Source organism: Tachysurus vachellii, chromosome 5, assembly GCF_030014155.1.
Source record: "Tachysurus vachellii isolate PV-2020 chromosome 5, HZAU_Pvac_v1, whole genome shotgun sequence".
NCBI lineage: Eukaryota > Metazoa > Chordata > Actinopteri > Siluriformes > Bagridae > Tachysurus > Tachysurus vachellii.
The window spans coordinates 2152911-2169751 of NC_083464.1; the positions used below are offsets into that span (position 1 = coordinate 2152911).

General features: G+C 40.7%; 1 protein-coding gene across 4 annotated transcripts in view; it reads right to left on the reverse strand.

Annotated features, from left to right (window-relative positions):
- The window catches only part of LOC132845493 (rho guanine nucleotide exchange factor 4-like), a 124661-nt gene that overhangs the window by 705 nt on the left and 107115 nt on the right, over positions 1–16841 (reverse strand). For 2 of the 4 annotated variants that reach the window (XM_060869491.1, XM_060869492.1), the window contains 8 exons: positions 15168–15347; positions 14685–14879; positions 13227–13406; positions 12533–12765; positions 12276–12405; positions 11713–11844; positions 10808–11051; positions 691–768 (listed from right to left, as the gene is read on the reverse strand). In XM_060869491.1, coding sequence (XP_060725474.1) covers positions 691–768; positions 10808–11051; positions 11713–11844; positions 12276–12405; positions 12533–12765; positions 13227–13406; positions 14685–14879; positions 15168–15347 — 1372 coding nt within the window. Of the gene's footprint in view, positions 1–690; positions 769–10807; positions 11056–11710; positions 11845–12275; positions 12406–12532; positions 12766–13226; positions 13407–14684; positions 14880–15167; positions 15348–16841 lie in introns of all 4 variants that reach the window. The other 2 variants (XM_060869490.1, XM_060869489.1) reach the window with 1 other exon arrangement.

A 16841-nucleotide genomic window follows, 5' to 3' on the forward strand; every position in this document is an offset into this window, starting at 1 on the left:
AGGGTATAGCTGAAAATCTTAACACACACACACAAAAAACCCATAAAATACACCAAGTGACCTAGAAACCCAAATGTCGCACTACACACTTACACTACACACTATGTACTCTAGAGTCTAGTGTATGAATGTTAAAAGAGTTTTGTCTCAAAACGTGGAAATTGAAGCTGTTTTCCAGTCGATGTTAAATGACATCAGGTTCTGTCACATGACTCTGCTACAGTAGTTTTAGCATGCAAATATGCTGACTTAGAAAAAGAAATCACACAATGTGCGTGGGCTCATTTAAACAAAGGGCATCTCGTCCATCCAAATTTTCTTACTGTACCAACCGTCAGCACCCGGTAGCTCTGCGTTCCCTTTGCTAAGTAAAGTAAACAAAGCTGCGAGTGTTGAGTGCAGGGAGTGTCCATTATTTGAATTTTGTGTTTGTGGTTAATAATAAGTGCATCACTTCATCTTCTAGTCAGAGTTTTTAATGTGAAGACACTACTCACACTGTTTATACTACACTGTTTAGGGCAAGTGTGCAGTTTCCGACACACCTTTACTCAATTATCAAAAATATTCCAACATTAAATGAAGCATCATACAAGATCCCTAACAACTATATAATACATAAAATAGGTAACAAACATAATCTAGTGACATAGAGAGCTGTGGAATAATGAGATAATAACAGACTCTAACCTTTGGGCTTGCCAGCTGGATGGCTTTTACAGGCGTTGAGCATGGCCTGTTTCTTCTGCACCTCAGTGATAGAAAAACCTGCAGCATGAGAAGAGAAGAGAAGAGAAAAGAAAAGAAAAGAAAAGAGGAGAAAAGAAAAGAAGAGAAGAGAAAAGAAAAGAAAAGAGAATAAAAGAGAAGGGAATTATGGAGAAGAGAGGAGAGTGACATTAATGCTCTGTACATCACAACATGCTGAATTCTGGGTTCTGATTGGTCAGAAGGTCCAATCAGAAGAACTGAACCTTCGGAGAAAGTAGTTAAAGTAGTTAAATCAAATCAGATTAGCCTAGGAGACCTCTCAGGATGTTTTGCAGAAGCATGAGATCATGAGAGACCTAACAGGATGCTGACAGAAGCAGAATGACCGTTATGAGATCATACTAATAAATGGTATAAATAGGGTTTTAGAACCAGTTATCAGTGTGCATTCACCTTGAGGCAAGTTCATTGTGTTATACTTTGTTATTGCTGATAGAGGGTGCATCAGGAGAACAAACGCAGGCTTACATTTGGAGAGTGTTCCCTGGTTTGTTTTATCTTTGCATTTTACTTATTTCTACTTACGCTAGAATTGTTTGACTATTTGAAGGAGATTTTGTTTGTAATTTTCTTTTCTTTTACTTTACATATATTACACACACATATTTGTATTACACTACTTTTAATAAAAACAAGGCCTAACATTGTGAGGATCCTGAAAAGACAACAAGGTCTAAGTCTGACTCCTTCATCTAAAGATTCAATCAATAGAACAGGTAGAAAGAACCTGGAGCAGAACCTTTGTTAGAAGACCGAGGGACTTCGAAGGATACCTGCGTTCAAGGTAAGAGACCCAGGCCATGGGATGATCCTCAAACAAGTGGTCTCTACCCCCTCTACCTCAGCTGAAAGACTGTACTAAGGTATTTTTTATTACCCCAATAGCTACTGGGGAAGAATCCTCAGACTATGTATTTTCCAGTAGACGTGAAGGTGAAAGATACATCCGACCCCGAACTAGAATAAAAACTTTAAAAGAGAGGAGAAACTCTAACAGAGCAGGCGAGCAGAGGATTGAAGTAAATGACAAAGTATGTGTTAACCTTAACCGTGTTGAACTAAGTAAAGAAGGCAGACGTCGCCTAAGAGAAGCAAGTAAGTTCACTGAATTAAAAAAGAAAAATACTCCAGTTAGCTACTGGAGAAACAGTGGACGAGATTAAAGATGGAATAGACATAAGTGAAAAATCTAAAATGGACTTAATAGAAATGAGATGTGAAACCATGCAAGAAGCCTTGTGTCATGTGATCTCTGAATTCACTGATCTAAGAGACCCCCTGAACACAGCATACCGGAGACTTCAGGTGAAATAGATGTAATCCTAAAAGATATAGGGCTAAGGAAAAAGAGAGCTGCTGTAAAAAGAAAAACTAACACAACTAAAGTAATTACAGACCCCATCATGTTCCAAAGTACTTGCCGGAACTGAACTAAGGGGAAAAGATCCACTAGAAAGAGCTAATCAACTGCTTAAAGCAGGACAAATGCTGAATGCACCGACAGAATTGATAAATCAGCTGTTAGTGCATAAAATAGGGCCAGAATGGAACACTGAACTAATAAGATACAAAAATCAACTAATCCTAGGGAACCCTCGTAAAAAAGAAAGAGCTAGAATTAAAAAAACAATACAGGAACATGGCCTAACCATATTTCTAACAAATGAAATAGACAAAGGTACTGAGAGACGGATATTCTAGAGACACATGAAGAGGGGAAAGTTAAAGGCTTAAATTCCATTTAAGGAATTTAAGCAAAGTCTGCTTTGATTAAAGAAAAAGGAGGGGAGAAGGACAAGAGTAGAGATCAGTGCTTCGTACAGAAAGGGAAGCAGACCCTGAAACCCCCACAACGTGAATATTATCCGAGACAGGCCAAAACAAACCATAAAGTAAGTGGAATGAGGCCTCCTCGTGAAAGGGGAAACTCACAGTACCGACCCAGGCAGGAAAATAGGCGTGACACATTCTTTCGTAAAACATACCAGTCACCTCCACCAGACAAGCGCTTCACTAAGCCTGATGAGAGGAAAAGTAGTAACTACATTGATCCAGAAAAATGGAACACAATGACTCTTAGTGAGCGAAGTAAAATACTAGAACAAAGAAAAAAGAAAACAGCCCCAAAACCAACCTTAACTAAGAAATTGCAAGTAGTCAAGAAACACCAGGAAGAGTCGGCCTTCGGTAGGGAATTAAAAGATACCCTCGAAAAAGAAGGTATCCAAGAAAAGGGACGTCAACTAAAAACCAGAATAGGACACCTAGAATTTAGAACTGACACGGGAGCTGATGTATCCACAGTATCCCAAAAGGAGGCAGGAAATCTTAAACCAATAGGAAAGAAATACTTAATAGAGGCATATGATGGCGGTGTATGATCGGTGTATTCTCATGGCGGTGTATGAGAAAAAGAGGTGTATGATCTAGAAGGCATCGAGGTCATAAAAGCTAAAGAAAACCTCTTAGCCCTTAAAGATGTCAAACACGTAAAGGGCAACACTAAAGTGGATCAAAAGAAAGAAATAGAGAGAATTCTTAAGGAAACTAATCTTGATAAAAAGAGATTGGAGAAACTGCTACTAAAATATAAAGACATATACAGTAAAGATAAAAATGATTGTGGCCTCATGGGCCCTAAACATACTGCTAAAATAATCGGAGGGACTCCTAGTCCCTAAAGGCAGTATCCCATCAGTGAATTAGAAAAACAAAGAGTAATAAAAAAAGGTCAAAGGTGCACCCATTAATGCACCTATACAAGCCGTAGCAAAACCAGATGGAGGCTGGAGATTAGTGACTAACTACAAAGCTTTAAACAAAGTGACAGTACCTGATACCAGATATTTAATAAATACACATGACACCACAAATGGATTAGGAACGGGAAAGTTCTTATCAAAAATAGACTTAGCTAATGGATTTTGGTCATGTCCCATTGATAAAGAATCGCAGGATAAAACCACCTTCACATGGGAACAGAACCAATATGTATGTACTAGACTCCCACAGGGATTCATCAACAGCCCAAATCTGTTTCAGGCAGCGATGATACTGTAGAAATGAGCATTTCCAGATACTTGGAGAAGTATTGAAAAGGCTAGCAAGAAGGGGTTTAGAACCCTGTCTAAAGAAGATAGAAATCGGAAAGAGTAAAGTTGAATTCTTAGGATTTACTATAACAGGAGCTGGTCAATCACTATCAGAAACAATGAGACAACGTTTAGAGAAGTGGCAAGGAGTAAAACCTACCAAGGTGAAACATCTTCAGAGCTTACTTGGAACTCTGAACTATGTAAGAGAATTCATTCCAGGATATAGTCGACAAGCAAAATCCTTGTATAAAAAGACGTCTTCAAAGTCATTAAGATGGGAAGAGAAGGACGAGAGACTAAAGGAAACTTAGACTCAGCACAACTAGTCAGACGAGATGAAAAAACAGATCTGGTGGTTTATGTAAACAACACAGACACTGAGACTGAAGCAGTACTCTATAATGAAGGAGGAAAAATACCAGTCAGATTTTTCTCTTACACAAAAGAAGGAAAACAGTTGAAACATGAGCCAAACAGTGCTATAGATATTTTAATGACTATAGCTAAGCTCTTGATTTCTCTCAAAACATTTGCTAAAACAAAGCAAATAATAATTGAAGCAGACGCAGTTGAACCAGGAGGAATAACTACTTTAGAAAATGAGAAGAAGAATCTCTCTCATTCATCTTCTACCGCTTATCCAAACTACCTTGGGTCACGGGGAGCCTGTGCCTATCTCAGGCTTCATCGGGCATCAAGGCAGGATACACCCTGGACGGCGTGCCAACCCATCGCAGGGCACACACACCCTCTCATTCACTCACACAATCACACACTACGGACAATTTTTCCAGAGATGCCAATCAACCTACCATGCATGTCTTTGGACCGGGGGAGGAAACCGGAGTACCCGGAGGAAACCCCCGAGGCACAGGAATCGAACCCCCAACCCTGGAGGTGTGAGGCGAACGTGCTAAACACTAAGCCACCGTGCCCCCCGACAGAAGAAGAATCTCATTACAAATACAGAAAAAGTTCACCAGTTTACCCTGGGGAGAGTTAGGAGTGATTTTACATGACATACAACTAAAATATAGGGTGAAGAAAAGGTCAAAGAAAGAAAAAGAGACCTTGTAGATAGAAGTTGTTTTTACTGACGGATCTAGCAGAGATGGCAAGGTTAAAGGGCCATGATTTGTAAAGACAAAGGCAAAACCGTGTTTAGGAATGTGACAGAACATAAAACAGGAAGCGCACAGACCGCTGAAGTGTCGGCTTTGCTCCAAGCACTGACCTTTTGCGCTGACACAGGCTGGAAGAACACCATAATTGTGTCAGATTCTGAATATGAGGTAGATGCTTACAATCAACATTTAGACACTTGGAAGTTAAATGGCTTTGTGACGGCTAAACGCAAGGAAATAGCTCATAAAGAAATGTGGATACAAATTGCTGAATTAGGAAAGGAAGTAAGACCAACGGTTGTTCAACAAAGTAGTCCCACTAAGCAGAAAACCTGCCGCTGAAGGAAAAGGGAGGTAGACATGTTATTTTCAGTAAATATGGTTAGAAATCGTGAAGATTGTGTAACACTCTTACAAAATCTACATGATGATAATTTACATCCATCCACAAAATGGATTGGAATGTTCTTAACTAAAAACAAAATAAATGTCCTAAACTATGTAAAACTGTATGAAAAGATTCAAATGAAATGAATTAATTGTAGGAAAACGATGACAGCAATAAGCAACGGTTATGGACATATTAAGACTGAGGAAGAAGGTCAGGAAATCAGCATAGATTTTGCAGGACCTCTAAGACTAATGACACATAAGAAAAATGGTTATTTCTTGATGATAGTAGACAATTACACTAATGTAAAAGTAATCTATCCGACCCCAACAGCAACAGAAGCTTTTGTAGTGAAATGTTTAGAGCAATACTTCAAACATCACGGATCACCTTATTCTGTGAGAGGTGATAATGCTCATAATATTACAGGGAAAGTTGTAGAAGATTTTTTAACCAAACATGGAGTAAGATTGACAAAAGCAGTGAAAGATCAACCTGAGTTCAACGGTATTGCAGAAAGAGCAATAACAGAGGTTAAAGACCGGTTTACTAGAAATAAAGCCGAAGTATGGGATGAACTAATCATACCCTGTCTTGATTATGTTAATCACAGGATTAGAACACTGATAGCTGACTCAAAGACAAAAGGGTCAAATAACTCAAATAACAAATAACGAAACCCGGAGACACAGTTTACATACAAAGAACAATTAAAAACGGCAGATTTAAAGAAAAGTTAGGGACCGTCGATACAGTAAAAGAAATATTAAACAGTTTTGCTAGAAAACAACGGAATAAACTCTTTATGAGATTTAATATGGCCCAAGGATCAAGCTCAGAAACTGTAACTTTTATCACAGCCCTAGAGCATATCCATTCTCAGGCAGGATTAGAATATCTACTAATTCAGGGTTTTTCCTGGGTCAAAATTGGTCTTCGGTGGTGGCTGACCCACATGGTCATCCACACACCAAAGAGTACCCTAGTACCCACATGATCCGCAAGCCCAATATTGACAATAAATGTTGAATTGAAAATAAATACAAAGAAACAGTTTGTGATTTTTTTCTTATCCTATTTATTCATAAATGGCTAGATAGTAAAAGAAAGCGATTACAACTTATTTCACACGTAAATGTCATCGATACCAAAATATATTTGAAATGTCAAAGATATCACAATTTATCTATTGACAAATATCACAGCCTGCAGATGAACATTTAACTCGTCTCTTTTTATTAACACTGTAGAACCTTTTTACAAGATTCATCCTGATGGGACCCATCCACAGCCACCTTGCAGCACACGTCTAAATATTGGTCCTTTTTCATTTTAGTATAATCATATCAATTAAAAAGTAGCATTAAAAACGTAGCGTTAAAAGGTGTAATAGTGTAATTTTTACCATATAAATGTAATAAAATTATCAGCTAGCTAGCAACAGCTTGCTTTGTGCTTTGATCTAGTTTCATCTCACTCCAGTCTAACTTTAAACTAAATGATTTTATAGGTAATTTACTACACATTGTCATAGGCCTATACATACTGTAAGTTATTAAGACAAAATTTTACTAAACACTCTTGCTAAATGGGGTAAGCACACTTACTTTCTCATTTCACGTGTATGTTCTTCTAAAAGTAATGATTTGTTATACACCGATTCAGACACTGACAGGCAGACCAATTGCTTTAACCATTCATTATAATGAATCGGCTCAAAGGAGTCATTAGGTCACGAATCGGACTTTAGCGGACGTATTGTGTGGGAATCCTGGCTGTTAGGACATCGCAAAAGATTTGCACACACACACACACACACACACACACACACACACACACACACAAAAAAAAAAAAACACTTCATAACTGGATATAATTTTCTTTTTGCGTTTATTTAAAGTTATGTCAGCTGCATGTGCGGAATACTTGTCACAATTATTTTTTTTTGACTGCAGTTCACACCCAGCGGTATTTCAGCAAAAATATTCTCCGAATGCACCACCGCCTGCTTCACTCACAAAACAAAATTACAGATCAAATAAGGCTTTGGTGGGACAAAAAATCGTTTTGGCAGCCGCCAAAAAATTTTCAATGTAGGAAAAACCCTGTGATAAAAACATAGGAAGCTGTGCCATATCCTGTGTAACTTTATCCTGTATCACATATCCTAAAGTGATACTGATAGAGAGGGAAGTTATTCCATGTGTTTGTTTGAAGTGTAATAAATGCAAAGATTATTATGGCTCGAAGAGCCAAGAATGTGGATGCTCATGGGATGGAAGGAGAGTAGAAACGTGTGAAACGTGTGTGAAGTTAAATGATAATGGATGGCTAAAGCAGAGAAGCTTTAGGCCAATGTTTACAGTCAAAAAGACTGAAGGATGTCTAGGGCTGATCACCCAAACAGACATCAAAGGATCCCTGGCTATGACAGCCGATGAGTTATTAAGCCGAGAGTGGCAAGAAATGGAAGGCAAAAAACCTTAAGGGTTATAATCCCCTTATTCCCTATAAAGACCAGGAAAGAATTGAGCAGAGGCTCTACAAACTTTCATTACTGGCAACAGGACAGTCTGAAAGAAGGACTATAAACAGATAAGATAAATAAGATAGAGATGTTAACATCAATGATAAACTACAGTCATTGGATGAGACAGGCAGTTGGCACCACCATCCTACCAGAGGGCTGTAAGAGCCGAAGAGAGAAAGGAGAAATGACTGGAATAGTTTGGTGTGCAACTGGGCCTGGAAAATGGGAAAAACTCCTATTAACCGTAACCATACCAACCCAGTGGGGACGGAAGGGGCAAATTTTTTAATATTAACTTTGTACACTAATCAATCCAGTGTTAAAATCCCTAATGAAGAGGCAAGGTGGGTGATGTGCTCCAACATAACTGTACAAGTTCCAGTGTGTGATAGACTTGGAAACTGCAGTTAAAGTGTCGGTCCAGAGTTAAAGTGTCAGTCCAGAGTTAAAGTGCCAGTCCAGAGTTAAAGTGTCAGTCCAGAGTTAAAGTGTCAGTCCAGAGTTAAAGTGACAGTCTAGAGTTAAAGTGACAGTCCAGAGTTAAAGTGTCAGTCCAGAGTTAAAGTGTCAGTCCAGAGTTAAAGTGTCAGTGCAAAAAAAAGGTTGTGCAGAAAAACAGTGAAGATTGAGAGGTCCAGTACTAGATCCCGGTGTTTCCTGGTTTAAACTCCGAATGTCCTGCGGGAAGAAGCTTCTCCTCATCCTCTCTGTGTTTGCTTTCAAGGAGCAGAAGTGTTTCCCTGAATGCAACAAAGAAAAGAGTCCATTGTTGGGATGCTGAGATCCTTTACAATCTTCCTGGCTCTGGTCCTGCACCACGTGTTGTAGATGTCCTGCAGGTCAGGGAGCTCGGTGTGGATGGTACTGTACGTTCAGCTGACCGCACCACCCTCTGGAGGGCTCGCCTCTCCTGCATGGTGCTGTTCCCGAAACAGGAAGTGATGCTACCCGTCAGGGCGCTCTCAATGGTGCAGGTGTAGAAAGTCTTTAGCACCTGAGAAGGTAGTTTGAAGTCCCTCAAGCGTCTCAGATGGTACAGACGCTGACGGTCCTTCTTCACCAGGGTGTTGATGTGACAGGACCAAGACAGGTTCTGTGTGATGTGAACACCTAGGTATCGGAAACGGTCCACTCTCTACACTGGGGTCCCATTTGTGTTTAGCGGTTGGTATGACTGCTCCTGCTCTGTGCTGAAGTCCACTATCAACTCCTTAGTCTTGCTGATGTTCAGGAGAAGATTGTTCTCCTGGCACCATCTCTCCAGGTTTTTAGTCTCCTGTAGCAGGGGCGGTTCTAGCCCTTTTTTAGGGTGGCTTCAGCCCCCTGTCTGTGATCTCAGCCACCCTAAAACTATAAGTATAATTTTTCCTTTCAAAAATAAAAAATAAAAATTACGTTAAAATGCAGGACGTGTCGTCGATGGGAAAGAAAATTATTTATCAGTTTGGTCCAGGAGAGATTTTTTTTACTTTGCTTTTAGGTGCGTGCGTTGTAGTCTTTCAAAAGTGCGTCATCAGCTGTCTGCTTTATCTGACCGGAGAAGCACAGAGTCAGTCGGAGCTGGAGGCGTTTATCTATAACGTTAATCAGCGGAAAGCCGCAAAGACGGTTATAGAAGGTATTTTATATTTATTTTCACAAATCCAGGGAATTTGGCACTCATGAGGCTCATCTTTTAAAATGAATGTATTGTGAGGATGTATTTTATATCATCCCACAGGCAAAAGTTTGTTGGAGGTACAGTTATAAAAAGTTGTACTACTACTGCATGTTTCTGCTATAGTATTGAACTTAATGTACAGAGATATGTGTGTGTGGCTGTAGTGTATATACAATACTGTGGTGACATTTAAAAACAATCAGTTATACCAGTGAAATGTCACTATTCTTATTACCAGTTGTAGCACAAACAAAATATTGATGCAAACAATCCACTCACTCACTCATTCATTTATTTTCTACCGCTTATCCGAACTACCTCGGGTCACGGGGAGCCTGTGCCTATCTCAGGCGTCATCGGGCATCAAGGCAGGATACACCCTGAACGGAGTGCCAACCCATCGCAGGGCACACACACACTACGGACAATTTTCCAGAGATGCCAATCAACTTACCATGCATGTCTTTGGACCGGGGGAGGAAACCGGAGTACCCGGAGGAAACCCCCGAGGCACGGGGAGAACAAGCAAACTCCACACACACAAGGCAGAGGCGGGAATCGAACCCCCAACCCTGGAGGTGTGAGGTGAACGTGCTAACCACTAAACCACCGTGCCTCCCACAATCCATTCAATACTAAATAAAAATAACATTTATTGATTTGGTCTTATTCTCACTGAGGTCTAAGCCCCCCTAAAGATTAAATCCTAGAACTGCCCCTGTCCTGTAGGTAGGCCGTCTCGTCGTTGTTGGAGATCAGGCCCACCACAACAGTGTCGTCAGCAAACTTGATGATGGTGGTGGAGTTGGAAGTGGCCACACTTCAAACACTTCCAAGGTGTTCGACCACTGATCAGGTGGTTGTGAGTTTAAATCCTAGGTCAACCAAGCGTCCATTTCTGGGCCCTTGAACAAGGCACTTAACCCTCAGTTACCCAGCTGTATAACAAATGTAAGTCACTCTGGATAAGGGCGTCTGTCAAATGCTCTAGATGTAAGGTGTTGATTCATTTTCTAACACATGACATTCACACACTCCGCATACACAGATTAAAGTATTTTTCACGCTGTTCGGGTGAAATTTTCAAGCAATTATTTTAATGTTTATCAGCTGCAGCTTTTTGTCACATGCTCAGTTTGATTTTCTGAAATGCCAGGGCTCTGAGTGTTGGTTATACACTTCATACTTTACACTTTGAACTGTGTGTGTGTGTGTGTGTGTGTGTGTGTGTTTTACCTGTTTCTCGGTCATGCTGGACCTGCTCCCTCTCGTCTCTGAAAGCTCGGAGCCAGCGCTGTTTCTGTTCAGGTTTTTTAGCATACAGAAGATGAACCTCATCTCCACTGAGCGAACGGAGCTTCACTGCGTTCTTCACACTCACGTTCAGCTCCCTGTCCTTCCCATCCTCCACGTCCAACACCTCCATCTGATCCATGTCCATCCTGCCCTTGTAGTACAGGATGTCCCTGCGCAGCAAATCCTGAACCAGCAGCGACAAAAACACAGGAGCAGAAAGTGAGCGTCAGGGAACGATGACGATCTGATGTTCACATAAAATAAATAAATAAATAAATAAATAAATAAATAAATAAATAAACAAACAAACATTTTGCTCTAAACACACTGGTTTATCTTTGTAAAACATGTACATTGATTTGATTACTTTTCCAAAACAAATGTTACATAAATGTTTGAAATCATATTTTCTAACACTATTTTTTTAACCAGAATACAGACTTACACCTACAACAACCAGTAAAACCCAGCAGTGATAGGATTATTAACTGCAGTTTACATATTTGACCACCAGATGTCAGTAACGTGCACAATGTTATAGAGCTTGACCTAATAAACTCTGGTTTCAGTACAGTGAGGAGAAAAGCTTTATAATTTCACAAAGCCTAGTTGTGATGTCAGCATGTCCATGTGACAACCATATTAATGAAGTCTGATTGAAGATCTTGAAATGACTGGAACATGGAGAAGAGAAGAAGGTTTCCTTCCAGTGGGACGTGGTTCTCTTTTTATTTGTATTGAATGCAGCATGACTCTTAATCTAAAACTAAAAATTCACCTGTGATCTGAACGAAGAGCTTGTGTTTTTGACTGTTGAGGACTAAGTGTGTCTTTAAAGCTCTCACCTTTTTACAGTAGACCATCTGGTGGTTGAAGAGGAAAAACATGCGCTGCTGGCTCTTGGCATGAGGTGGAGAGATCTTTGTGAGCTCTCCAGAGTAGATAAGATCCGAGCTCCTGCTGAGGATGTCTTCACCCTGACTCACACACACACACACACACACACACACACACACACACACACACACACACAAAGAATTGTTGAATTCTCGATTCTGATTGGCTAACTCTGCTTTTTCAATTTTATTTGTTACATTAAGAACAATAAATATGAGTTCATGCTTAACATTTTATCTCACAAATGTCTCAATTGTTTTATCTGGCAGCAGTATATATTGCTGCCATGACAACCAATATTTTGTTTATTACTTTTAAGTTTAGCACGCAGGTTCTGCAGTGAAATGTTTCCAAGTTAATGGAGGTTACGGTACTTATTCACATCACTAACTGATCTCAAACTTAGCCCCGCCACCAAAGAAAGAAAATACTGAGAAAGTTTCTGTTTGAAAATAGAAATTTCATGCAAAAAAAATGAAATATAATGAATAATATATGAGTGTTATCTCACCTCCCAGTCCTCGATAGAGCTCTGCCACTGAGCAATCTTATCCACGTTCTCCAGACGCCGCTTTCTCTCATTAATCAGCCTGGCCACGTTCTTCATCCCATTTAAAGCTGCCTCCACATCTTTGTAGTCCCTACGGAAAGACGTCGCTCATTAAAACAAATTTTCCAGTTCATTGAAAGACACATACGTGGTTTACTTTTGTATGTCTAAAGTTCTTGTGCCGTCAGAAGAAGAAGACTCTGATATCTGATGCATACCTGTGCTGGGGGTTGGTGTACTTCAGTAACTCGGCCAGCTGCAGTGGGTATTTGCAGATCTTCTGGACCGGAGTGAGAAGGAAACCGTCCAGAGAAATGTCAATCATCTTCTGCAACAGACGGCAGGCTTCGAAGAAGAACACATACTTGTTGAGCTTCATGAGCTTGGAGAGCTGGACGCAGGCGTTCGGGTGGTTGTTACAGTACTCCGAGTAGATCTGGAAATCCGTTTGCTGAAAAACACAAAAAAAAGATGATAATGAGAATAAAGATTAACAAGATCAAAATAACAGTAGATTCAGTGATGAGTGACATCAAAGATGTTATAATATCAATCAAGTTGATCAAAAAACGATGATCAAAAACATTGGAGGTAACAAGTCAAGTAGCTTTTTTTAATTATTATGATGGCAACTGCACAAGCATCAAGGATATGGAATGTAAGCCACCATCACTAAATGCTTGAAAGGTACAGTTTCATCACTGATCAATGACCTCAAAGGTGAGATGCCATCTCTTATCAAGAATGTCAAAATTAAAATGCATCATTGATCGAGAACATTGAGAACATCACTCACAGGTCATACTGTATGTCATCACAGGTTGACATCAAAGGTAAGATCCTGTTACTGTTGATAAGCAAAGTGAGGACGCATTTCATTCAAATACAAAGAATTTTTTTAAAAAAACATACATGCTCTAAAAAGCAAGAGCCAATTTCGCTGAGATGAGGCTCCTCCTTGTTGAACCTCTTCTCTAGACATTTCAGGAACTTCTTCTGGAACCGATAGATGTCCTCAATGTTTCCAAAGATGGTGCACAGCTGCTCCTCTGTGAACATGTCCATGCGTTTCCGGCACTGTTTGATGTAACCCTACGGAGAGCACAGAGGGTCAAACAGAGGTCATTAAGTTGGATCACTAGGGACAAATGAGTCCAGTAAAGAGCATGAGAACGAGATCTAAAAAAAGGGTCTAAGCAGGCGATGCATTAATAAAAAGAAGAATCAATGACAATCACTAGATCTCTTCTAACTCTTAATAGTGAGCAATGTTAGTGAAGTTACTGGCAACTTAACCATCTCACACTCACTCACAACTACCTCGGGTCACGGGGAACCTGTGCCTATCTCAGGCGTCATCGGGCATCAAGGCAGGATACACCCTGGACGGAGTGCCAACCCATCGCAGGGCACACACACACACACACACACACACACACACTCATTCACTCACACAATCACACACTACGGACAATTTTCCAGAGATGCCAATCAACCTACCATGCATGTCTTTGGACCGGGGGAGGAAACCGGAGTACCCGGAGGAAACCCCTGAGGCACGGGGAGAACATGCAAACTCCACACACACAAGGCGGAGGCGGGAATCGTACCCCCAACCCTGGAGGTGTGAGGCGAACGTGCCAACCACTAAGCCACCGTGCCCCCCTCACACTGGCACAGAAAGTCTATAGTTCTATAGTTATTTCTAACACTTAGGAATAACAAGTGAAAGGCGGGTCCTGAATTGTTGGATGGTTTAGAAGCTATTTCGAGGATTCTCAACGCCAGTCCGTAGGATCCACCTTGAACAGGTTGCATGTTTCCCCATGGCATAGTACAGATCTAATCAAAACCCTGCAGCAATTCTCAAGCTCTTGGTATTTGGAGCATTGCGGTATAGCACAACAACCACTGTGGCGTTGTTGCTGAGGGCTAACACGTCTTCCCACTATTTCAAATTGAGGTAGAATCGTAGTGAAATAACAGACATTTTAAAACATGGCAAGTAAAGATGAGCTAACTCATCCATGTCAGATTTAAACTCAACAACTGCCAGAGAGCCAATGGTTGGCTTGGTGGTCATTTGTTAAAGCCTTAAAGCAAAAGTGTTACTTTTAGTTGCTCAGCTTCAAATTCTTTAAGAAAGACTGAATCACACACCATGAATGATTCTTAATTATTAATCCATCTTAAGGTTTCATTATAAATCAACAACAGAAGATTTTACTTCTCAAGCAGAGGTTCCATGGCTAACCCTTATGGATATGTTACAGTATAAAACATTAATCAAGAATGAATCCTTCTTTTTAAGCACAAGCTGCTTTTCCTCAACATGCTGAACAAATTCCTGGTCTCATTGATTGATCTGACCTCACAGATGTCCTTCAGGTGTTTGATGTAATCCCTCTCTGTGCTCATGATCTCATTGATGACATTGGTCCTCATCTGCTCTTTACAGGGCAGGCCAGGTCCGAGGAGCATCCCAACACCAGAGCTCTGCTCCTCCTGAGCCTCCTCCAGCTGTGCCAGGTAATCCTCCATCGGCTCATCCTGGTTCACACGCAGCTGAAAGAAGACAGGAGGGTCAAGCATGGTCAAGCAGTGCTTTATGGACAAAGACCATGTTAAAGTTTTCAGAACATGCTTTGATTTTATTCCAGTTGTTAAGGCTAATTAGATACTGTATGTTGCTAATGGAACATTCCGCTCTTTCTTGTTTATGATTTTTCTTATTACAAATCCACAGAATATATGTTTTTAATACATAATAAAGATTAGTGAAGAAACCAACAGGTACTTGAGTAGTCCCACTGTTAGCTGTAACAATTTGAAATATGTAATTTGGTTCCTTACTCTGACAAAGCTAGCTGGAAACCAGCCCTCACTGTCCAGGATGCGTCCCCACCACCACTCCTTGTTCGTGGCGTCCACTACTTCGATGACGTCTCCAGCCTTAAAGCCAAGCTCCTGATCGTCCATGGTGACGTGATCCCATAATGCCTCAGCATACACCACGCTGCCATCGCTGATCAGCTGCACAGGAAAGAAGACCATTTTTATATGTTCAATAAGTTCATACGTAGTTACATATAAACAATGTCATAAACACTTATTGTTTGAGTGTTTTTAGGACCGTTCCATTATGAAGAGCATTCATTCATTCATTCATTCATTTATTCATTTTCTACCGCTTATCTGAACTACCTCGGGTCACGGGGAGCCTGTGCCTATCTCAGGCGTCATCGGGCATCATAGCAGGATACACCCTGGACGGAGTGCCAACCCATCACATGGCACACACACACTCTCATTCACTCACGCAATCACACACATTTTTCCAGAGATGCCAATCAACCTACCATGCATGTCTTTGGACCGGGGGAGGAAACCGGAGTACCCAGAGGAAACCCCCGAGGCACAGGGAGAACATGCAAACCACTAAGCCATTATGAAGAGCATTGAAATTAAATTGTTAGGAAACAAAAAACTTCATGGGTTAGTGAGATGAAGTGGAGTTTCTCCTCATACCCAAAAGTAGATCTAATTAAAATACTATTTAGAGGACCAAAATCAGTGGGATAATTTCGCTATGGCAGGACATCATCTGTCTACGTATACTCATGGTACAGTGGTCATGCTACTGTATTTCTTCTGTAGATCGAAGGAAGCAAGATGAAAATAGAACTACAGGAGATCATCACTCCATCATTAAAGAGAGAGCTTTGTTGCTAAGCAACATGCCTTCAAAATGTTTCCTGTCCATGATTTTTAGTTGAAAATCTTCATTTTCTGCCAATATTATGTGGGAAAAATCAAAGTATGTAAGCTAAGCCTTTAGGATCACATGAAGATTAGCAATGCAGAGGGTAAAAAAGCTTTACTAAAAATTTATATCATATCATAGTTTCTTTTTCTAAACATTTATACGACAGGACTATCTGAGTTCAAGTCCAGACATGTCAAGGTGTACAAGATTAATTCCAGATCAAAACTAAAAACCAGACAATCTTTTACTTTACTTCAGCTAGCTGGCTCCATTAGTGCATTGTTCCATTCACTCACTCATCTTCTACCGCTTATCCGAACTACCTCGGGTCACGGGGAGCCTGTGCCTATCTCAGGCGTCATCGGGCATCAAGGCAGGATACACCCTGGACAGAGTGCCAACCCATCGCAGGGCACACACACACCCACTCTCATTCACTCACACAATCACACACTACGGACAATTTTCCAGAGATGCCAATCAACCTACCATGCATGTCTCAACAAGAAATGACCAAAGGAAGAGGAAGCGTGGAGTCGACCGCTACTGTGTTCAAGTCCAGAGTGTTTTGTGAATTCATCATTTCCACAAACTACTTCCTGTTTGAAAATGTTGCTGAAGTTTAAAAGTTAGCTTGTGGACCAGGCTGTGAGCTAAAACATCATCGCCTAATAAGCTTGATGAGTAAAGTACCGCTTATCCGAACTACCTTGGGTCACGGGGAGCCTGTGCCTATCTCAGGCGTCAAGGCAGGATACACC